Raw genomic sequence first — 24026 nt, forward strand, 5'->3', positions numbered from 1 at the left:
AGAGGGAGGATGGCCGGCCAAATCCAGCGACGGTGAGCGCCGGCGGCGAGGGTGGAGGGGCGTGGGAGGTTAAGAAGGCCAAGGCGCACCTCTGGGTGGCTTTAGAGCTCGAGAGGAGGGCTGGAGATGGGGTGTCGACGGCGAGCGGCGGCGATTGGAGCTCGGCTACGGCGGCGGGGTAGTTCCCGTGGGGGTTGGGCGAGAAGAAGGGGCTGGGGAGCTGCGATAGGACGAGGCACAGCTAACGGAGTGGTCAGCGAGGGCGGAGGAGCTGCGGAGGGGCAGGTCGACGGCGGCGGTGAGCTTGTCGGAGTTCACGCGGGGCGGCGGCGGTGTTCTGCGGGTTCGGGGTAGAGAGCAAGCGAGAGGGCGAGTGGATTGCGATGCTGGGTCTCCAGGGGTGCTGAGGCGCACGCAAGATGGGAGTCCGGGGTGCTGCGCTGCTCGGGCCACGGCGGCGGCGAGGTGGCGGCCGCGAGGAGGTTCTGGGCGGCGTGGCGAAGGGAGGGGGCACCAGCGCGAGGGGGTAGTGGGTCCAGGGTTCAAGGGGTGACGCGTGGGGCGGCGGCGAAGCGGGACTTGGCCTGCTGCCAGCCCAGAGCGGCGGGCGGGCGGCGCACGGCACCGGCGGTGAAACAGAGCAGGCGAGCAGACCGGGGAAGAAGACAGGGACCTAAACGAAATTTCCAAAATTTCAGGGACCACTGTAAAGCATTAATAACTATTAATCTAGGGCTCAAATGAAAAAGTGCCCAACATGAAAGTTGTTCAGTTTTTCAAGACCTACAACTTTGATATTGAGCAAAAATTTATTTGATCAAAGATTCAAGAGCTAATTTTTAAAACATAGGAGGGATTTTGAATTCCAGGAATTTTGTCTTTTTCAATGCAATTTCACTTTAACTTTAGGCTTAAAAGCAAAATTTGCTGCCATGCAATAAATGCACTGAATTTTGCAAAAACACCCTTCACAAAAGCAATAATTGCACACCCTATTCAAATTAACTATAGAAAGGACCTTGCATAAAATCATAATTACACATATAACCTTTATATTTACAAAAAGATCCTTTTCAAGCAATTCAAGCACATGATGCATAATTTGGTTCTAATTACCCTAAATTGGCTATTTAAAAACCTGGTCCGTCACATAAAAGAAGTGGTCTAAACCATCAATCAATAATAGAATCATTCATTCCCTCATTCACTTTCAACTTCCAACGTTATCAGACACGCTTCCAACGTTATCAGACACGCATTGCTCTCCATGGAGCCATCAGCCATCGGTCATCTCGCCGAGACAGAACTCGCCGACTTCAGCATGGCCTCCGCACCACACGGTTATCTACTGAATAAAAACAAGAACAGGGGTCGAACTCGCTCCCCAGGCAATGAGAACTTGCCGGAGTTTGGCCTCGCCAAGAACACATAGAAATTGAGAAGAAACAGTGCAGACAAAGGGGGCAGGCGGCCCTTCATGGCGCGGCGGCGCACCGGCGGCGGCCCTTCGCGGTGGCGGACGGCTAGTGGCCGCGGCGCTTGCACAGGCGGCGGCCGCACACGGCCCCAGGCCCTCCACGGCCCCAGGCCCTCCATGACGGCCCTCCGCAGCAGCGAACGGTACTCGCGCGCTGCACGAGGAGGTACAGGGCAAGCATGCTACGGGCGGACGCGCGCAGGCGGCAACAACGCCCCCAAGGGCTAGAGGCGGCGGTGCACCTATAGGGGGCTGGTGCGGCGGAGGCTCACAAGGGGGTTGGCGGTGGCGCAATGGGCAGGCGGCCCTCGGCCACGGTGCGTGGCGGACCTTGACACCGGCGATGGCGCTCACCAATGGTGGCGCCCAGCCAAGGCCACAGGCGGCGACAATCCTGCACCGGGCAAGCGGCGGCAGCTACAGGCACCAGGGAGGAACCGCTTCTTTTCCTCTTTCTCATATGGGCTGACCACGGCTCTTGGGCCAAACAAAGCCCGCTGCAAGTTTTTTTTTTGCCCCAAATTTCTATCTATTATTACATGCTTTAGTATATTCAGCGTTGCATGTTTATTTTTTTTGAGGCCCTAAATTTTTATGTTTTAGCCTATACAGCACTGCAATATATTGCATTTATAATTGCTGATATAAATGCTTGTTTTAGACGTTTAAATGCCTTATGATGCAAATTATTTACCTCAAGTAAATAGATAATTTTTTAGACCTAAGAGTCTTTTAGAAATTGCATCATAATATATTATATTGCAGACTTTTCATTGTTTAGTGTTTACATAAGTTTTCTGTGTCTATGACTCTACTAGTATTTGTATGTTAGAGTTTTTATACCTACACATTGTTTGTTTTCGAGACCAGAAAATTGTATATATAAACATAAATAGTTTATCAATTTTGTTGGTGGGTAATTATTTTAATTACAATAAAATTGAACCTCTTAATTAAGTGATGCTTAATTAATGACTGGTTGTATTTAGCCACATATTGACCTAGTCTAGAAAGGGCAAAATGGCAGCAAACCGATTTTTGCTAGTAAGGCTAACATAAAAGTGGATATTTGCTTCGATCCCTGTAGGATTTGCGCAAATTATGCCACTATCCAACTATAGCACTATGTGCTTAGTAAATTTTTTCTTTTAGTCTCTAACTTAAAAGTATCATATGCAGTAGGATACTTTGTTAATCTTGTTAATTTGATATTTGTTCATAAATAGTATTTTAACAAGGTTTTTTCATCTTAATTAATAATTTGTTAATTAAAGATGGACTACGCAAAAATTGTTATATCCATATCTTGGATACATTTGGGATTCTAACACAAGTAATGGAGTCCAAGGCATTGGTGCGTTTAATTTATATTGAATTATTCACCCCAGAGACCGTGCCTATGGCAGCTATTATTCACCCATTGCTAAGAGGTCTACATCATGTTTATTTAAACTTGATTATTACCTACATTGTGTTCTGCCAAATAAGTGTTTTGGAAATATACGAATGGTATACTTTTACGGTGATTACCATCACTTATTATTAATGGTGACACACAGGTAGCAGAGTCTTAGGCATTGGCTGCGGTATATTCATGTGAATATATCAGCCTAGAGACCGTGCCTATAGTAGCAATTTATTTGCCTACTACTGAGAGATCTACTCTAAGTCTCGGACATAGAGATTATCTACTATGTGTGTGCCATATTAATAATGATTGTCTATGAGGTATACACACCTTGTGACTACCTCTAATTATTGTAAGGTTCACAGTTTTGTTGACTAGCTCCAACTATTGAAAACAAAGTCAAGATATGGATCTCCTAAATTTTGCATTGGAGATTACAACATCACCACATGATTTTTAATTTACCTTAGGTGTAAATTAATTAAATCAATGGTCTGTCACATGTTGTAGATATTGACTTCAGAGGAGTTTAATGAACTCGCTTTAGATGGTATCATTATCTCCCATGGACAGTGAAAAATAGCATTGGTTTTATTCCATTCACTAAGGGAAGAATTTCATGAACCTCAATTAGAGGTTATTCGTTATACATTAAAGATGTTGTAATACTCATTATCAACGTATAAGTATTGTAGCTATCATATTGTGAATTTGATACTTGATAATATTTATGGATTTCTATATATTAGATGAGAATTTTATTGAATTCTTGTCATATATAAATATAGCTAGTCCGGGAATCATTCCAATGTGGGAATGGTATGTGCCCAGTGGACATTTTTTTACCACAAACTCTATAATTGGGAAAGCAAAATGTTCCTCTTCTTATGACAAGAAGAGGGAATATTTTTTGCCATCGTTGATGCGATGCAATGATAGTTTAATTTGTTCTACCACTATCATTCTTCCTATGGATATGAGTTAACAATTGAGGATATTTAATTATGTGCTAATTCGACTCATATCTTACTAAATTATAGAGATATCCAAATGTGTTTTCGTTTGGAAACACAAGAAGACAATATTGGATATGGCATCTAGGTAATGAGATAAGTCTCATTTTGATTGTATTATTCATACAATCATCCCAGTACAAGATGTTGCGTATAAGATAATTTTTCACACTATTAATGCATTCCAAATTTGGAATGATCAACTTGCCCATCCTATGGGATTAGTTGAAAAATTATTAGCAATTCTATTGGTCATAGTTTTCCAAAAGTGTAGTTACGACAAGTGCCACAGATAGATTTTTAAGACCTTCTTATCTTAAAATCATATTTCAATGTCTTAGATCCCTTGATCATATTCAAGAGAATATATTTGAGTCCGATACAAATATTGTATGGACAAATCAGGCATTTCATGGTTGTAAAGATTCATCTATAAGATGATCTAGAGTGTTGAAAGTATCCACACTCAACTATGCATTTGGTAAATAATGGCTCAAGTTGTGAGCTCATTATTCTGAACACAAATAAATTTATATGCCTTCAAACAATTGTTTTGACATTAAAATTCAGTTAAATATCCAAAAAGATAAATGGAATCTATGAGAAAAACATCAAAATCATATAGGACCACTGTGAGAGAATTGCGATTTTTTCCAACTTCATATTGGGGTCAGGTAGATTTACACACTCCTGACTTAAGATTAACTGCATATTCCCTATATACATTTAGTACGTGGGAGTCCTTGAAGAATTCCTATTTGTGTAAGATTTGGTTACGTTGTATACGTACCAATTTCACCACCACAGCGTACATTGATGGGTGCACACTGAAAATTTGGGATCAACATAAGATTTCAATCTCCGTCAATCATTAAGTATCTAGAACCTCTCAAGGAGGACCTATTTACGGCCCGTACGTTGAGTTTATTTTAATAACGAGCATTTTCAGGCATTACGGGGAGATTTGGCGTACCATATATAATGTCAGGAAAATATTTAAAGCATTTCAAGATCTGGATCACGTATTAAATGACTAACTTTTGAGTTCAAAGAACTATTATTTGTAAAATAGTGCAAATAGACTGCCAAATGCATTTACTGATTACTAAGGTATCTTTTAATATTGTTAATCCTCTGCAAGTATGTGCCAGAGTGGAGGTACTAAATAAATTCACTCAACTTCCAATTGTAAATAAGAGGGGGAGAAGTATGGCCATAAAGCAGGATTATTCACGCTAGCAATAGAAGGCGTTCCTTCTAAGATAGTAAATGCAAGTCAACCTATGGTTGGCAACATATTGTGGGTCAATATTAGTTATTTCTCGGTGGATGAATGTCATCCACAAACCTAGCTCAGAGGTGTACCTAAATACTGATGCTAGGATATCGGAAAGCCATGACCCTCGTTTCAGGAAGTCACGATGGGTCGTTAATGGTACTTTTGATTCTTGATAGATTGGAGAATTATATGATAGAAAGGCTACACGTGTTGACACATATTTCTCTGAATAAATTGTATACAACATTCCAAGTCATCCAATAAAACCATGGCAGAGTGTTATTGAACACTCTTATTGGAACTTGTTGAATAAAGTAATACATACAGAGATAGTCTTACTCACCAAGAAAGAGATGGTTTAGCCTATGGAACTAACATCTCAAGGTATCTTTACTGTGGAATACATAAATGTTTTCATTCTAAAATGAATTGAGAACAATATGGTGGTGAGATACAAAGCGAGACTATAGTAGCACGAGGAGTTTACGCAAAGCTCAAGCATTGATTTTCAATGCAAATTATTCTCCTAAATAATTGTTATAAATTTCCGATACTATCTTTTGATTGGCAGTACAAAAGCATCTATCATTGCAGTTGATAGTTGATAGATGTGGTGAATGCTTATATTTATATGATCACTCGATTTGGCGTATTTATGAAGCTTCCAGGAAGGAGTTCACATACCCAAACCTCATACATAAAATCACAACATATATTGTGTATTGCTTAAGTCAATATATGGCTTAGAGCAGTTAAGTCGAATTTGGTACAATCAACTTTGTGTGTATTCCTTAAACTTAAGGGATACAAGGTTGACTACACGTGGGTGTCCATTTTTGGTGTCCTTGATTGTACTTCATAGTCTTATATGGTGGTCAATAAATTTGACACCATTAGTAATGAACATACATTGATAGCGTGATAATCAAAAATGGAGTTTAAGATGGAAGATATAGACTAAATCAATATTTTATTTTGTGTTTCTGATCTAAACATCTTCTCTCAAGATTTTGTACAAAGCTTCTATTTCCAGATCATATTGGGCGATTCAATATGAATGTATCATATGGTTGTTCTATCTCTTGAAGAGATAAATGTTATTGTATGCCATAGTGATTGAGATGAGATAATAGGACATATGGTTCATTATCTCCGTGCTATTGTTGCGCTAATATATCTTGCAAAAGTTCCCGGTCGGATATTATTTTTGCAAAAATTTGCTATCTAGTAGTAGCGCTAGTCCAACCAAATATTGGTAGATTAGAATTAAGAGTGCCTTTTGATATCTCAAATAACACATGTGATCTTGGTATAATCCATGATCCGATCATGTGGATATAATGATTCTGGTTATCTCTAAGATCCCAAAATTCAGATCTTTGGAAGGCTTAAAATACATTTGGAAAGATCATTTTGTGATAGTCTTTAACTAGACATTAATAGTCAATTCCACTAATCATTCTGATATTGTATTGTACAAGGCTTCACATGAATGTGTATAACTTGACAGAATGATAGATCACATATTGAAGTTATGTGGTGTTGATTCTATTGAATCAATAGTCATTACCCATAAAGATAATACAACTTATGTTGTGCAGATGACAAATTATATTTAGTGTAATATTTTTGCACTAAGATGGTTCTGCTCCATAAGTAATATGGACATACAAACACTTGCAATCTAAGTAATGTGATAATCTCACTGAGATATTCACATAGTCTACCATACTGCACATTTCTTATGTGTTGAGTGCATTGGTATGAATTTATTTTCAGATTTGCAAATATCGGGGAGAGAGTCTCTCTGAATATTAACTTGTTGAAAACATCATATTCCACTAGCTTTTTTCTTTCTATGAGTTTTTTCCTTGAGATTTCTCATATAAATTTTTAATGGGGCAATATCAACACAAGGTCATGTCATATCATTCATTTTTTCATGGGGTTTTTGGTGGATGATACTCGGACATAACATGCATTACACTCTTTTCTTTATATAAGTTTTCCATTTGAGGTTTCTCATATAAAGTTTTTGATGAGGCATTGCCAGCGCAAAAGTATATGCTATATCATTTATTTTCTCCACAGGGGTTTTTGGAAGATGATATTTGAAGCATATTGACCATAAGGTCAAAGTGTTATTAGACTAAGACTTTGGGTTTGTCTCGAGGGTCTACTAGCATTGATAATTGTATATTATGGTGTTGCTCCTTATTTTTTCCACTGGGTTTGAAGGAGTTTTGCCTAGTATATCGGAATTACTTTGGTTTTTTCCACAGAGTTTTCCAAAGATTCTCCTCACATTTTTCCTAAAAGGTTTTTGGAGGAGTTATTATATCACATCTCCTGATTTTTCCCATAGAGTTTTTAAGGAGTTATTTGATTATTTACATGACCACACAAAGAGCAAATTGATTATAAAGACCACAAGAAGAAGGAAATTAATCAAGAGAGTGTGTTACGAAGAAATTAGAATTAGTGATTAATTTTTGTAATAGTTAATTAATTTAGTATTAGACAGTTGCCTTTTATAAAAGGGCCAACTCACGAAGAGCCCATCCCAAAGGGGCCATTCACGAAAGAGCATATCCCTTCGGAATAGGCACATTTCGCTCTTGTACATAATATAATATAAAAAAATGGTTTAAACCATCAATAAAATCATTCATTCCCTCGTTCACTCGCGACGCATTCACTCGGAGCAACAGGGTTGGCATTCGTGTAGACAAACGCAAAATGGGTACCCTGGGGCACTGTAGCAGCAGGAAAACGCCCTCCAACAGCATATTGCGTCGGAAGAGAGAGAAAAGGTAAAATGCCTCATCTCCACTCGCGACGCATTCACTCGGAGCAACGGTCGTTTGCTTTCACGGTAGGAGAGAGAAGGCTTGGAGGGAGACGGACTTGGCGGCGGAGCGGTGAACGGCAGCATCCGGCCCGCATCTCCGCAGCGGCGACCGGCGACTCCGGCCCGCATCTCCGCAGCGGCGACCGGCGACTCTGCAGGCAAGGTTCGTCCTCTTCTTCCGCGCCTCGCATGGCTGGTCCCTGTCCTCCTCGCGTTGGGCCGCCGCCGCTCCTCCTCGCGTTGGGGATGGCGGTTGGAGGAGTCGAGGGGGTAATGGAAGGAGGAGGCGGAGGGAGGTGGGCGCCGACGCTGCCGCGCTCGGGCGCTACTTCGCTTTTTTACTGGCCGCTGCGGGGGGAGCATCCGTTGGGGCTGGGGGGAGTCATTTTTTTTTCTTCGACGTCCTAGTTCTTGCCGTGGATCTAGTGTTCATCTTGTATCCGAAGGGGGAACGGCCGATTCTTTGTAGATCGAAGCCAATCTTTATCGGATCTTGGTCCTACGAGCTTTGACTAGTACTCACTCGTTGTGATTTGTGATCTTGGTCCTAGGCTGAAATGTATGTGTCGATCTGCTATTTGGTACTCCAGTAACCTGTTCAGTTGAACATACCGGAGGCTGTTGAAGGAACAGCATTTAGAACAGACGACGGTGCATATGTTCATCAAGGCCATTGCTAGAAACAATTGTATTCTTGCTGGAATCAGGAAATACTACTGCGTTCAGATACGCCCGAAATGATTTTATACTTATGTCCATCCTGCTAGTTACTAATTTTCATGTAGAACAGACGACGGTGCATATGTTCTTGGCTTGTTAGCATATTCTGCACGATTTGTGCTTGTTTACGATGCCAGCTTGTTGTAGGATGGATAATCAAGGAAATATGTATGGATATGGTGGCCAAGGTTCTTGTCCCGCTTCAGAGCAGTGGGAGTTTCCATTATCTGCTACCTTGGAAGAGTTGGAGAATGATAACATTTCTCAGGTGGCTGTCCCTTTTATCATTCATCTTTATTTTTTAGTGAATATTGTATACCATAGATGGTGGGATTCAGGCTCACGTACCATTTCAGGCTGCAATGAGCCAAGGAGGTAGGGATTATGTCCCTGAATTGCAATTCAATTCCAACATCAATGAACCACTTTCAGAGATGCCTCGTGCTAAGCCAAAAAAGGGTGGCAAAGAGAAAAAGCTCTCACAAAGAGGTAAAGCCTTTAGCAAAGAGGAAGATAGAATAATATGCTCTGCATTCCTAAACGTGAGCAAGGATCCAATCACAGGTATGTTTTGTAGTTGTAGAATAATATGCTCTGATTTAGATGTAGTCATACTGTGAGCTAATGGTATGCTTATTTCTGTCTTAAAAAAATCAGGGACAAACCAGTCTAGTGGTGGATATTATCAAAGGATGCACGACTACTTCACTGAGAACATTGAAGCCCCTGCCTCCCGAAGTGTGTTGGCCATCCGCCACAGGTGGCTCAGCATCCAAAAGGCAGTGAATAAATTTTGTGGTTTCTTTTCAAAGATTGAACGTGACAACCAAAGTGGGAAAACTGAACAGGACCGGGTTAGTTATCTATTGCACTCCTGTGTGTAACTTACTACCATGGGACCAATTCTAATATACCACATGTTTGCTACAGGAGAATGATGCAGTAAAAATGTTTGAGGATTCAGAGCCATGGACCTTCATGCACTGCTGGAACATCTTGAAAAACGAAGCAAAGTGGAGTGACAAGATGGTGGAAATCAACACAACAGGCAATGCCACCCGAGTGAATCAGCGTTTCGCAAATGGTGAGACCGGGAGCCCGAACCAAGCAGAATTTTTAGAGACAGGAGAACATGCCAGGCCTGAAGGTAGGGACAGTGCCAAGAAGAAGAGGGCTCGGCCAACGGTGGACACATCCGCATCAAGCACTGCCATAGAGGTACTGCAACGTATGAATGAACGGAGCCAGATCAAGGACGACAAGGAAGACTCCCAGATGGCACAAATCCTTCAGAGGAAAGACGCTAAGATTGAACTTCAACAGAATATGATCGCATTGCAGCGAGAAGAGATGGAGAAGAGATGGGAACTTGAGAAGGAGAAAATAAGTTTGGCTAGGGAGGAAGTTGCAGCGCGCAAAGAGCAAACCAAGGTGGAGTTACTGAAAGCTGAGGCTCATTTCATGGGTCAAGACCTGGATAAGTTATCTCCGCATATGAAAGAGTACTACATTTCTGTTCAACGTGAGATCCTGGAGCGGCATGGGATTAGGGGGCCAACACCTCCCAGTTCTTGAACAATCTGTGTCTGTCTTGTATTCGAACAGTCAGCTTCAATTTGTACTATCAGCTTGTATCATGAGCTTCTATTTGAACAATAAGCTTGTATATGAACAATCAGCTTGTATCATGAGCTTCTATTTGAACAATAAGCTTGTATTTGTATTATCAGCTTGTATTGTACTATCATTAATTTGCCTTGTGCCTGCACGGTGTGTGTTTGAACATAACAGCATTTGAACAAAACAGCATCAAAGGCAGTTAAACAATCATGGAATAAACATCCAATTGCCCTAAGAGAATTAACATCCAATTACAGTCTATTGAACTGTTGCCTGCTACACAAAATATACATCCAATTGCAGCTACCGCCCTGCTGCCTGCTACACAAAATATACATCCAATTGCAGCCTATTGAACTGCTGCCTGCTACACAAAATATACATCCAATTGCAGCCTATTGAACTGCTGTCGGCTACACAAAATACAACCACAGGTGTACAAATTGCAGCTACCGCCCAGCGAAAGGCCCAGTGGATGCACCATAATGACCCCAAATGTGGTCGATGAGGTCTTGCTGCAGTTGTTTACTGGTTTCTTTGTTCTTCATGCATCTGTATGCATCAATGAACTGAGAAATCTCTGGCACATCTCGGCTGGTCCTCACAGGTGGATCTTCTAGGCCTTCGAAATCAGCTGCATTCAAAGGATTAAGGTACATGTTGCGCTCATCTTCTATAACCATGTTATGAAGGATGACACATGCAAGCATTATGGCATTTAGGTCTCTCTGCTTCCACAGTCTAGCAGGGTTGTGAATGATCTTAAACTTAGCCTGTAGGACACCAAATGCTCTCTCCACATCTTTTCTACATGCTTCTTGAGCAGCTGCAAAAACCCTGTGCTTCATGCTAGCTGGGGCGCTGACTGACTTCACTAGAGTTGCCCAATCTGGATATATTCCATCAGCTAGGTAGTATCCCATTGTGTAGGGATTGCCGTTCACCCAAAACTCAATTTCTGGTGTCCTCCCATTAGCTAGGTCATCAAACACAGGTGATCGATGCAAGACATTGATGTCATTGTGAGAACCAGGGAGCCCCAAAAAAGCATGCCAAATCCTGAGATCTTGAGTAGCTACGGCCTCTAGTATAAGAGTGGGTTTTCCCTTGTGCCCCTTGCACATTCCGGACCAGCCAGTGGGACAATTTTCCCATTCCCAGTGCATACAATCAATGCTTCCAATCATACCTGGGAATCCTCTTACCTCATTGTGCCTTAGGATTACTTCAAGCTCCCTTGGATTCGGTGGCCTGAGGTACTCTCCCCCATAAACATCTATAACAGTGGTGACAAACTCCATCAATGTCTCAAGAACTGTGCTCTCTGCCATCTTGTATGTGTCGTCCAATGCATCTGCAGGTCCACCATAAGCAAGCATCCTCATTGCAACTAAACATTTGTGAATTGGATGAAAACCTTGCTTCCATGCTGCATTTCTTTTCTGTTTAAAATATTTGTTCCTAGCAGTGAGGTCATTGACAATGCGTAGAAAAAGAGATTTGCTCATCCGAAACCTACAAGGATGATTGCAATCTTTCAATTGGAGCCAAACTTCAGAAATCCAGTAAATATCCACAGAGACAACAATAATGATTTCTTGTGCTTTCTTACCTTCGACGGAATAAGTCGTCACCATACAGTGGAGATTCGACAAAGTAATCCCTCATTATTTGAGCAAATATCTCCTCTCTTTCCCTGTTCTTCACGGCATGGCCAATGACAGATCCTCCCCAACGCCTTTTCGTCTGCCCTCCTAGTAGTGCTAGAATGGCTGCGGCTTGGATCTCATCCTTTGCACGCCGATTCGCTGCAGCAGTTCCACAAATCCCCGTCTTGATGTACCTCCAAGCCATGGCGTGTGCTTGCCCACCTGCAGAATCACGGTGAAGTTCCAAGACACCAGAAGACTTCCAAGGTTGCAAATCCGGCACGCTCACCACGGCGCGCAGCGCCTCCGTCGCCGCGGCGGCCTTCGCAGTGGACGCCTTCTCGGCGGCCTCCTCGTCAGCCCGAATCTTCGCCTCGTCGCCTTGGCATTTGCGGCGAGGGCCGCGATGACCGCCGTCCCAGTGCCGTTGCCGGCGGCGTGCGCGTCGAGGGCGCGGACGATGACCTCCTCCCCGCGCTTGGCGAGGGTGTCGACGGTGGCGTGCGCGGCGGCCTCGGCCTCCTGTAGGAGGTGGAGGTCGGGGGCCTTGGCGGGGATCGCGGCGGCGGCTCGCACCAAGGAAGCAGGGACGTTCGGTGGAGTGGCCGGCGACAGATCAACAAGCAACCAGGACCTCGCCGGCCACAGATTCATGCATCGCCGGCGCCGGATCTGGAGAGGACAGCGGCGGAATCATGGCGGCGGCGCGTACCAACGACCCGACGATTTTGCGACTGAAATGGCTACACTGTTGGAGGGGTGCCCAAAATACCAACCGTAGCCATTTTGGCACCCATAGCCAAAGCTGAATTTGCCTACCCGAAATGCCAATCCCTGTTGGAGTGAGCCTAACAGCCGTTAGCTCGGCGCCAGCGTCCAAAACTGAATTTACGTCGCTTAAGGATCGAAACGTAAAATTGTTTCAGAAAAAGAGCCCAATTGCAAAAAGTACGGGCCAGCGGCCACGCCCTTCGAGCATCCCGCACCCAGCCGCCAGCGCGCCCGCCCCCCAAGCCCCAAGGAGTCGCCGCGCGCGTCGCATCGCCCCAGCCCCCGCTGTCCCGTCTCCGGCGCGGCCGCGCCCTCGCCGCCGCCAACACCAGCAGGCATCAGCCGGCAGCCGCCGCCCGCCGACCCTAACCCTAGGTGCCAGCCCCCACCCCTCCCCTTCCCTCCCATCTCCCGCGCGGCCGACCTAGGGTTGTCAGGGTTCCGGCAAGATGGGTGAGCGTAAGGTGCTGAACAAGTACTACCCGCCGGACTTCGACCCGTCGAAGATCCCGCGGCGGCGGCAGCCCAAGAATCAGCAGATCAAGGTGCGCATGATGCTCCCCATGAGCATCCAATGCGCCACCTGCGGGACATACATCTACAAAGGCACCAAGTTCAACTCCAGAAAGGAGGATGTCGTCGGAGAGGTAGGCGACTCACAGACACCCACAGTGTACATGCTTACATGAAATCTGAAATGTCAAAAGCTGGCATCCATTTCAAGCTCCCATTGATCTCCATTTTCCGAGTCCTATCTTCAAGATTTAGGTCTCCAGTAGTTTGAAGAATTTATGCATGCTGGCTTATATCATAATTTTCATGTCAGACCTTATCTTTAAAAGTGCACTGCCTGCTCTTCTAGGTTGTGCAATGTTGATAGGTTTACTGTTTTACATGCTATGCCTCCATGGAGAGGGTGATTCTACTATTTTGGAATTAAACCTGTCTTGTTGCATATAGACAGCAGTTCTTCTTTGTGTTTAGTGCATCCATCTTTCATTTAGCTAAGCATAATAGCCGGTATATTTGTGCTTTTGAATTGATGACCAATTTATTGTCATCATTATATGGCCTGGCATAATCTTTATTTGGCTGTCTGTTGTCTTGGAACTGCAGAATTTCATGTTCGTATCAACTAGTGTGTATTTGGTTACTGGTTGTATGCTAACTCAAGTCTCAAGCTAATGCTATTCTTCTATTTTGGGTGCAGACATACTTGGGAATACAAATATTTAGGTTTTATTTCAAGTGCACTAAGTGTTCTGCTGAGATCACTTTCAAAACAGACCCTCAGAATTCTGACTACACAGTGGAATCAGGGGCTAGTCGAAATTTTGAACCTTGGCGTGAACAGGATGAGGTAAGTGATTTCGTGGCATGTTTTAAGGTCAACTTCTGCGTTTCAAGCATTATGATCTTCAATTTGATCACCATGATGCATATTGTTTTGTTCAGGCAGCAGACAAAGAAAAGAGGAAGCGAGACGCTGAAGAGATGGGTGATGCAATGAAAGCTCTGGAGAATAGAGCAACGGACTCAAAGCAGGACATGGACATACTTGCTGCTTTAGAAGAGATGCGCTCCATGAAGGTTGGATCTAGTTCTAGGGCACTAACTGGTGTTTAGGAGGGCTTATTCCATGGGATTTGTGCTGATATTGTTTTCTTATGCTGTCTACAGTCTAGACATGCTGGCGTCTCTGTTGACCAGATGCTTGAAATTTTGAAGCGTTCAGCTCATGAGAAGGTAAGACCTTAGAAACATTTTTTCGCTTTATCATGTTTTATGAATGTTTGAAATAGAACATTTCATCTTTTGGCTATTTAGAATAACTTGGTATGGCCACAATATGATTTTTCTTTGTAATTCTCTCTTTTAACATTGGTATTCGTTGTGAAATTATAGGAGGAAAAAGCAATTGCGGAGCTTGACGGAGAAGATGAAGAACTTATCAAGTCAATCACTTTTCGAGTAATCCTCTATCTCTGTACCACATTGCCCATTAATGCCTTCATGTATAACTTGTTCATGGAGGATGTTACCTTCTGAAAGTACAGTTTTTTGTTTAAGTGTTTTCAATGATGACATTGCTTTTGACTTGTGATCCTATTGCTTAATGTAGAACTCCGGCTTCTATGTAAAGCGGATAGAAGATGACGATGATGATGATGATGATGATTTGGTCCCTGGTCAATTGAGTATAACAGCAAAGGTATTTATTCTTTTTTCCCCTTTTTTGTTTTCATTGCTATTTTGTTTTGTGGTTCCATATCCCAACTTATCAATTAGATTAATTTCATTTAGTGAAAATTTATATTATCTACCATTTATTTATACTTAATACTGTTAACCAAAAAAAGCGTCGTTTTATCATTCGCCTTATGGCTATATACATTCTGTTGTAATAAATGATGTATTGCCCTTGCAGTTTTTTTCACATTTTTTGAAACATACTAGTGGATTATCATGTTAAAGATTTCCATCTTGTCGTCACTTTTGGTCACCAACCAAGAAAGGCATGGGAGTGAAAAGGCAAAGCTGAAATAATGGCTTAAAAACTGAGACATTGTCCTGTGTAAGGTTTCCAGAATATCTGGTTTGCTTTAGGTAAAGGAAACTGTTAGAGCTATAAAGGGGGAGGATCCTTTTAAGATAGATACAGTGATAAGAGTAAAGTTTTGTTGTCGAGCAATGCTCATTATGCAAATCTTAGCCAACATTGGCATACAAGTGAACTAATGGTGTTTTGGAGTAGTCTATCAGTGTAGCATTCTTCTTTGAAAATATTATGCACTTTAGTTTTCAAGAGTGGGCTGGTCACTTTTATTTCTTGCCATAAATGTATAGTTTTTATATATATTTTTATTGATATATCTTGAATTTGTTTGCTTGGTTGGCTAATATTATAAAATTTTTGCAGATCAATGGATCTTCTGAATCAGTGACAAAGCCAACAGATGTTTTAAGCAAAACTAGTGGATCAGAGGGTGCCAATAAAGAAGGTAAGCACTATGCAGGTTTATGATTAATATTTTCTGTATAGTTTCATCAGTCTACATGAAGCAAATACAGTCCCATATTTCAGTATTTTTGTTTGGACTTCCTATTGAATGCAGAATTAAAACTGGGATACTTCCACTAATTACTCTGACACCTCATTAGATCATTGTACTGACTAATTACAGCAACCATGAGAGCTTCTGGTCTAAAGGCTTTTCTGGGGAACTGTAACATGTCTTACCATTATACATGCCTAACCGGTAGTGTCGTATTATGCACTTAGGCAACTTGTTTTTGGCCATGATTCCAAATTGTCTATAAAACCTGTTATTTTACATTTCATGTCGAATTTACCTGTATTGTTTGTTTTCCTTTACCTTTTATATAAAAGTAGCCATATTTTGATTTTTGAAAGCAAATGACATATTTTTGCTCTCGCATCCTCTATATAATGCTAAGCGAGATATTTTCATGTGTAAACTTACCGTTGGGCATGCATTGCAGGGAGCAAGAGCTGGATGCCCAAATTTATAGTGAAACCAAAGTCTACTAGTGCAGATCCTAAGAGACAGAAGACTGAATCCTCGGCTGTCCAAGACAACGGCAAAGCACCAGTAGCAGAACAAAAGAGTGAACCTGCAATGCAAACCAATGTTCTCCAGTCCCTCTGCCAGAACTACGACAGCGATGATAGTGAGTGAGGACCCTCTTGAAGCCATGATGGTACTGGTTGTGACGATAATTGACATATAGTATAGCTTATGTTAGCCTCACAAATCCCTGGCAGTCAACGCTCAACTGCGAGTATTGACTGTTACAAATCTGGACTGTGTCCAGAACTCCAGATAGGGTTGTGTTGTTATTGGATATCTGAAACATTACAGTACTTGTGAAATTGATAGTTGCAAAAAAGTTCAAAATTAACTCAGGGGTCCATAGCCAATCCTTAACCTGTTTCATGTTGCAGCTGTTTGGCCATCGTTGCCCATTTATTGTTTGTGAATTAAACAACAATCTGCAAACTTGCTTACTTGCCTTTGTTTCTGAAAATTCTTTTGCCTTTGCTTGTGACAATTGAATGAAACGTCAAAATGCAGAAAGTGATTGTGTGGTTTCTCATCCTAGATTTGTGCAACGTTTTCTGCAAAAACCCAGTAAGTTTTAGCAACTACTCCAAAAGGTTGGTCAGCATTTGTAGGTAAGCATTTGTAAATTTTAAAAAATAGTTATGTCATACCAAAAGAATTCCATTTTTTTAGGAAAAATACTACCGAAAGGATATCAATTATGTGAAATGACACCCAATGAGCTAATTTTATTGACTCGACACTGATGGTATGTGCCCAGGGATAGGAAGGCATGTTGTGGTTCAGTCTCAAGATTTGTAGTTCCTTGTGGTACAACTGGGAGCAGTGGTGGATCTAGCGGTGGGGGAAGAGGGGCGCAGCCCCCCTACTGTCGTGAATCACACGGAGCTCCCCTAAGCCCCCTCAACAAATTTGAGAGGAAGGAGAGGAGGGGCTGGAGGAGGAAGAAGAGGAAGCAGCCCCTACTGCCGGTCATTTCTGTCCCGCCACTGATTGGGAGGTCAAATCAAAACCTTTAGCAAAATGCTCAATGAGCAGCATGATAAAATGAATTATAGTTCGGTTTTACGGTTTTATTCCATTTTATGAGCACAATGGCATAGGGGGGGGGGGGGTTCATGCATATTTTGTTATTTTTGTAATCTCACATGTAACTTTCAGTCTTTGAGATTCGTAATATGTGGACGGATGATTTAGAATTATGTGGGAGAGCATGCCAACCACCTAGCATCAGTGTTTTAAAGGCGACAAGCGCGAGTTTGGTTCACCAGAGTGCCTAGCCAGCGTCTAGGCGACAATGCATTACTATTTGCTAAGACGAGCTAGGTTGGCTTGGAGGCCTAGGCGACACATTTAACACACTAGCTAGCATCTTAGTGACATTGGAGTCAAATTGAATCACATAATATGTTGAATTAGTGTATATGAAATATTGAGCCAACTTGTGTATTGAATCATCAAGTGAAAGTAAATGTGGAATCATATATTAAGTGGAGGGAATTTAGGGTGAATAATGCCCCCATGATGATGCTATAATTTGATTTCATGTAAAATGTTGAATTGGTCTATTAGAAATGTTGATATAGGATTCATTGTTGAATCAAGTTTTATAAAATATTACAACACTCTAATAAGGGTGATTGGTGGCACTTGAGAAATGTTGATATAGGATGCATTGTTGAATCAAGTTTTATAAAATATTACAACACTCTAATAAGGGTGATTGTTGGCACTTGAGCGAAATTAGTTCATTGAGTTTTAAAGTTATTAAACGCTTAACCAACATCATGAAATTATAGAGTGACGTCAAAAGAATATAAAAATAGGAAAAGTTCAATGACTCCCCTAAGTGTGGCCAAAGTTCGGATGACCTCTTACACTATTTTTTTTACTCAATTTACTTCATAGGATTTAATTTATCAATTGGTTTAATTTATCCCTTCATAGGATTTATCTTTTTTATATTTTCAAGCATTAATGAAGGTTTAAGTTAAAATTTTGCACGGTGATATAAGATATAATAGCATATGTTTAAAATTATGTTTTATTATTTGAAGGCTAATAAATCTAATATTAAATTAATCTTTAGAACACGTAATATGTAAAAGTGGCGAAGCAAAATTCATAATATATTTTTGTAATAGATAATTTATGATGCTTACTATCTCCCTACAAAATTGAAACTTACTCCACTCATGCACAAATAGGCGAAATACACAAATTTTGTTCAAGGGTAAATTTGACTAACTGTTATAGTTGTAGAGGTAATTTGAAAAAAAGGATTTATTAGATAATATGAAAATTTTCAATAATAAACATACTCGCCAACATAGAAATACTTTGTTATGTCGCTGTTTCAGTGGTTGTAAGTTGTAAAAGAGTATTGGTTTCCACTTTGCAGGCCTGTAGCAGCCTAGCAGAGAGGCCCCCGTCCACTTCTTTGTCCCATTCACCTGCCGGTGCCAACCCCCCCCCCCCCCCCCCCCCCCAACCTCTCTCGCGGTCTCCCTTCCTTGCGTCGACGGCTGGGCGAGCGGCGCTGCTCCTCCGCAGGTCTTAGTCGAGCCCTTCGCCGGCGACAAGCATTGACCAGGTACGCCCCTTTCCTCCCCGCTGTGCGAAATCGAGCACTGTAAACCCTAATGTACGCTACTTGTGTTCGGATCTGGCCCAGTTACATGCATACGCCACAACTTCGGTGTTTCTTGCAAAAATTATCGGGTGGACATATGTGCACCCATGTCCTATACTTTGATCCGCCCCTGAGGATGCTGTATTTTTTTCGGACGGATTTATTGTTCTGTTCTCTCTGTGCTGTTACTCTGAGATCCAAGCGTTCTGTCTCCTATATAAGTTCATTTTGTTGCGGATCTGCTTTCTGTGTGGTTTGGCTGGCGCTGCTGCTCGTGAGCCTTAGCTGGTGATCTTTACTCCCGTGCTTTTGTGTGAAGGGTGGAATTGGGGAGGACGATACACCATGGCGGATTTCTCCAAGGTGCGAGGCAGATTCTTCTTCTACTTTCTGTTGTTGCTTTTTACTGCCATTGCCATTTCCTTTTGTCTGTGCATATTACTTTACCCGATAATGCATTTGTAGGCAATGTACACGCCTGTTGTTTCTGCTGTTGCTATAGAATTATATTTTTGATGTACTGACGATGGGCTATGTGGAGTTCAAACTGATGTCTATTTTAGATCTGATTAATCAGTTGTGAAGAAATTTGCTTGGGAACTCCTAGACTGGATCGTTACATTTTCTTGTATAGAAATATGAATTCAGTTCTATATTAGTGGATAATACATGAAGAATAGGAGAAAAGAACCTACAGGGATGGTAAACTTGTCTAGCACAGGATGCGCGCCTTTGCCAGGGGGCCTTCAAACTTGTGCGGCTGTATTGATCCAGTTATGTCATTTGATTGTGCATGCAATCATGATTTACCTGAATAGTGCGAATTGGCTGTCTGTGCCTTCTAATGATTTTTTCATTTGAGGATCTCTTTTTAGTAGTGCCAACCTGTATTGCAAAGTTCATATGATTAGTTTATTACTGCATTGCTTACTCTGAAACAGTAATACCATTGAGTAAGGAAATCCAAGATGATATATGTTAGTATAGTATATATGATGTTTCTATATTAAGTGTTCTGCTCTGCACTGTTTTAGCACTCCTTATGGTAGGGTGGGGTAATCCATCTTGGTCCATTTTTCATAATATTTATAATTTGAAAATGCATCCAAGTCATTTATTTGTTAGGATTGTTGCTCTATTCTGGGGGTAAAATCATTGCTTACTTTGTTAGTTTTGTAAGAAAATGTTACAGGCCCAGAGGACCAAGCTGGGCCCACTGGGCCTCACGCGCTAGCTCTCAGAATTTCTCTTTCTCGTGCTTCTTCCTCCTGTGCCATCACCATGGCCGCTTGCCACCTCTTCCTCCCTTCCCAGTAGTTCAGGCCCAATGGATGACCCAGGGCCATAAGTCCATAACAGAAGCATAATCTTGAGTTGTTGCTCAAAAAAAAAGCACAATCTTGAGTTCTTGATGCCGGTGCACTTGCCAAATGTGTTTCCATCTTATAGATGAGTGATAATGTTGCATGATTTCCGTAGTTATCCAAAAGATCCTTTATTTATTCCACTTTCATAAAATTATTGACATAGTTTACCATGTTTCTTTTCTAATGACCAACTTCGTTTATCGTGAAACTTAGGCCATCAGTTGTCCTGGATGGCTTAACCCTATCAGGAAGCTAATGCAATGGTTTGTCTATTACACAGGAGTCTTGCCCTTCAGTAAAGAATATTTTGCTTCTGGATTCTGAAGGGAAGCGTGTTGCTGTGAAATATTTCTCAGATGATTGGACAACTAATGCATCAAAGTTGGCCTATGAAAAATCTGTCTTCACTAAAACTCTGAAGACAAATGCACGGGCAGAAGGTATTTTTTATTCTTAGTTGTTCCATGCAGAACCAAACATCACTATCATGGCAGCGAGATTTAAGAGTTTAAGCTATGTTAACTTTTACTCAACAACTTGGTGTATATTTTGACCCCAAAATTTAACAATATGTCGGCATATTCAACTATTTATCTTTTTCACTTTAATCATAATCATGCATATGACTGGCCAGTCCTAAATTACATTCACTTAATTTCATGTACTCTGTTTCACACTATGTTGGTGTTATTTTAGGCTCAATTAACTACAGGTGTACCTTTAACCACTTCCGAATTTTCTTGTCTAAAATCAGTTATTTGATTTTGTTAACGATTGTTCAATCACTTCACTGGTTTGGGCTATCCAATTGACATTTTAGGGTAACAGAATTTGAGCAATATCTAAGCAGTGTATGCTGCCTAAATGCATGCTATTATATTGTTGGTAACTGTGTTATCAGTTGCATTAAGGCAGCCTTATTATCCATGCACCTTTCCAGGTATTCAGACTTTATACGCTAGGTTGATGGTTAAACTGAATTTAGGCTCTCCTTTGATATACTTGGGCACCAGAGAGTGCCTGCTGTCGACAAGTAAATTCTCCGCTGATGCATATATTTGGTTCTTTGCAGCTGAGATAACATTGTTTGATGGTTATATTGTCGTCTACAAGTTTGTACATGACCTTCACTTTTTTGTCACTGCTGGAGATGATGAGAATGAACTCATCTTAGCAAGTGTACTAAATGGTTTTTCGGATTCTGTTGGTCTTCTACTCAGGTAGCTTATTTTCTGTTATTATTACTGTATGAGCAGTTGTTTTTGTATGCGGTTGTTTTGAAGTCCACTTAATATGCTTTAGGGGTGATGTTGAGAAGCGGACTGCACTTGAGAACTTGGACTTGATACTTCTCTGCATTGATGAAATTATAGATGGCGGGTAATAATCGACTTGTGCTAATTTTTGGTTATCAGTTATGTTTTGACATTGTGCTGTTATCTTGATACTTCTCTGCATTGATGAAATTATAGATGGCGGGTAATAATCTTGCGACTTGTGCTAATTTTTGGTTATCAGTTATGTTTTGACATTGTGCTATGTGCTGTTTCAAATATGATGCTGCATTATGTTAGACGGTCCTATGATTTTGCCATGGCTATTATGTTTGCATTACTTTTTTGACGATCTGTGTGGCCACATTGGCATGGTCTCAATACTGCCTGTTTTATGATATCTGTTATTATGAATTATTATTACTTAACATGGAGAAGAAATGATTTAAGCTATTTGAACTGCTTATTCCAATGCATGTATCTGTGTTCATCCGCAACATCTGCTGAGTCTTTAGCTTAAATATACCTATTGTAAGTTGAATGGCATGTGCCACAAATTTTGCATCTCAGTTAAGATATTCAGGGTGACCTCACAAAACTGTACCATTGGCAAATTTATGCCATTGTGCATATAGGGATGAAAGAAATATAGGTGCTAGTGCTAGTGATTTATTTCCACAAGAGTGCGCTTCTGATGGAAGCAAAATGGTTGCCTTGATGGCAGTGGTTGCTTTATTTTTTTCATGTCAAACACAATATAACAGCTAATCAGTAGATTTTAGGAAGATAGCATGGTTACTTTCAGTTCTGTGTCACATATTGCTCCATGGAGTAGAAGTTGCAGTCAGTAGTTACCCAGCCAAAGACTATTGCCTATTGGGCATGTACTGAAACAATTTGGGTCTTATGTACTTTTGCAGCATCATCCTGGAAACCGATGCGAATACCATTGCTGGGAAGGTCGCAACCAATGCTGTTGATGGTTCTGTCCCCTTCTCTGAGCAGGTAATTTACTGGATCCATTCTATCGCATTTCATTTCACAGGTTGCATACATCTCATGATCCCTTTGACCTGTTCTGCGCAGACGATATCTCAGGCCCTAGCCACAGCTAGGGAGCACCTTGCAAGGTCTCTGCTGAAATGAACAACCTACAACCAGAATTCTTTTACGACTTATTATGACATATTCTAAAGTGCTACAGTGACAACCTAATCGAATGTTCCAGCTTTGGTACCACGAGTTGTGTCATGCTATGCTTGGAACTTTGAACCAGTGATTTTGTACCTATTTTGAAGAATACATAAATAAAGAGTTGTGTAATTGAGTGTACTATACTTTTCTTACAAAAAAATGTCGTTTCAAATGTCAAACCATGGAAAAGGTTCAACGTTATGTCACTAATTTTCGGTGCAGATCGGGGAATGGACCCCTTTGCCATTGAAAAGGAATGGTAGTTTTGCTCTTCCAAAGTACTCGGACCAAATAAATTCTCACTTTAGTCGGTTAGTATTCTTTCACATTTAGTCCAACATCAAGTCCGTTAACGGTTATCTTTCGCCTAGTTATCTCGAGGTTGTTTTTCGAGGTGCGTACCTGGTATCATGGAATGTTTTAGAACTCAAGTCATCTGTCTGAAAATGTAGTTGTGTTTTGCATAACGGAAGCTAATTCTACATTGGCAAGTTCTTCGGTACTCTCTCCATTTCAAATTGTAGGTCGTTTGATTTTTTACCTCAAGTTTGATCACTTGTTTTATTCAAAAATTTATGTAAAATATCACTTTTTTTATTGTGGGTGCTTCATCAATACAAGATCTTCAAAAATGACTCAAATTTGGCAATGTTTGCATAAATTTTTTGAATAAGATGAGTGATCAAACTTAGGGTCAAAAAAGTCAAACGAACTAAAATTTGGAACGGAGGTAGTATTTGTTAGAAGGAAAAGGTCTACTTTCCCTCAACTATTGCAAAAGTTTGATTTTTCTCCCTTAACTGCAAAACCGGGTATCCAACCTTCCCCAACTATCAAAACTGCGGTTTTACAAGCGGTTTTCATATTTTTTCATAGATTTTTTACTTCTCTCTTTTTTCACTCAATCGAGGTAACAAACGTGGATAAAAAGTCATAAAAATTGGTATAGTGGTAGAGGAGAGTATAGAGAACCCAATTTTGCAACTTTTGTAGTTGAAACTCAAACAAAATTGAAAACTGAAATTTTGAAGAAAGAAAGAATTCAAACTTCATTGAATTTTTAAAGCATCAAGATGAGCTCCATCATAGAGAACTTTTGTGATTATAGGTTCTATAGAAAAATTTTAAGTTTTTTAGGAAGGGTCAAATTTGAGCCAAATATTATCCTTTTTATTTATTTCCAT

General features: G+C 41.1%; 4 protein-coding genes across 5 annotated transcripts; 3 read left to right on the forward strand and 1 right to left on the reverse strand.

The window, feature by feature from the left end:
• Positions 1-8009: 8009 nt before the first annotated feature.
• Positions 8010-10404, forward strand: LOC120710649. 2 transcript variants are annotated; one of them, XM_039996266.1, is made up of 5 exons: positions 8010-8191; positions 8896-9016; positions 9105-9312; positions 9406-9602; positions 9679-10404. In XM_039996266.1, the coding sequence occupies exons 2-5, from the start codon at positions 8897-8899 to the stop codon at positions 10321-10323; spliced, it is 1170 nt and encodes a 389-aa protein (XP_039852200.1). In that variant the 5' UTR covers positions 8010-8191; position 8896; the 3' UTR covers positions 10324-10404. The 2 variants fall into 2 exon arrangements, with proteins under 2 accessions (XP_039852200.1, XP_039852199.1); XM_039996265.1 differs by lacking the exon at positions 8010-8191 and having other exon boundaries at positions 8741-9016.
• A 413-nt stretch (positions 10405-10817) lies between these two features.
• On the reverse strand, positions 10818-11753 carry LOC120709898. The gene has a single exon (XM_039995525.1). It carries the CDS (start codon positions 11751-11753, stop codon positions 10818-10820), a length of 936 nt encoding a protein of 311 aa, XP_039851459.1.
• Positions 11754-13049: 1296 nt separating this feature from the next.
• On the forward strand, positions 13050-16747 carry LOC120707234 (splicing factor YJU2-like). The gene is made up of 8 exons (XM_039992077.1): positions 13050-13435; positions 13999-14148; positions 14244-14378; positions 14469-14534; positions 14694-14759; positions 14911-15000; positions 15709-15790; positions 16293-16747. The coding sequence occupies exons 1-8, from the start codon at positions 13238-13240 to the stop codon at positions 16487-16489; spliced, it is 984 nt and encodes a 327-aa protein (XP_039848011.1). The 5' UTR covers positions 13050-13237; the 3' UTR covers positions 16490-16747.
• A 2038-nt stretch (positions 16748-18785) lies between these two features.
• LOC120707235 (coatomer subunit zeta-2) lies at positions 18786-23021 on the forward strand. Its single transcript, XM_039992078.1, has 7 exons — positions 18786-18968; positions 19327-19370; positions 20655-20814; positions 21447-21594; positions 21677-21754; positions 22569-22653; positions 22735-23021. Exons 2-7 carry the CDS (start codon positions 19353-19355, stop codon positions 22792-22794), a joined length of 549 nt encoding a protein of 182 aa, XP_039848012.1. The 5' UTR covers positions 18786-18968; positions 19327-19352; the 3' UTR covers positions 22795-23021.
• Positions 23022-24026: the final 1005 nt, after the last annotated feature.

Source organism: Panicum virgatum, chromosome 5K, assembly GCF_016808335.1.
Source record: "Panicum virgatum strain AP13 chromosome 5K, P.virgatum_v5, whole genome shotgun sequence".
NCBI classification, from domain to species: Eukaryota; Viridiplantae; Streptophyta; class Magnoliopsida; order Poales; family Poaceae; genus Panicum; species Panicum virgatum.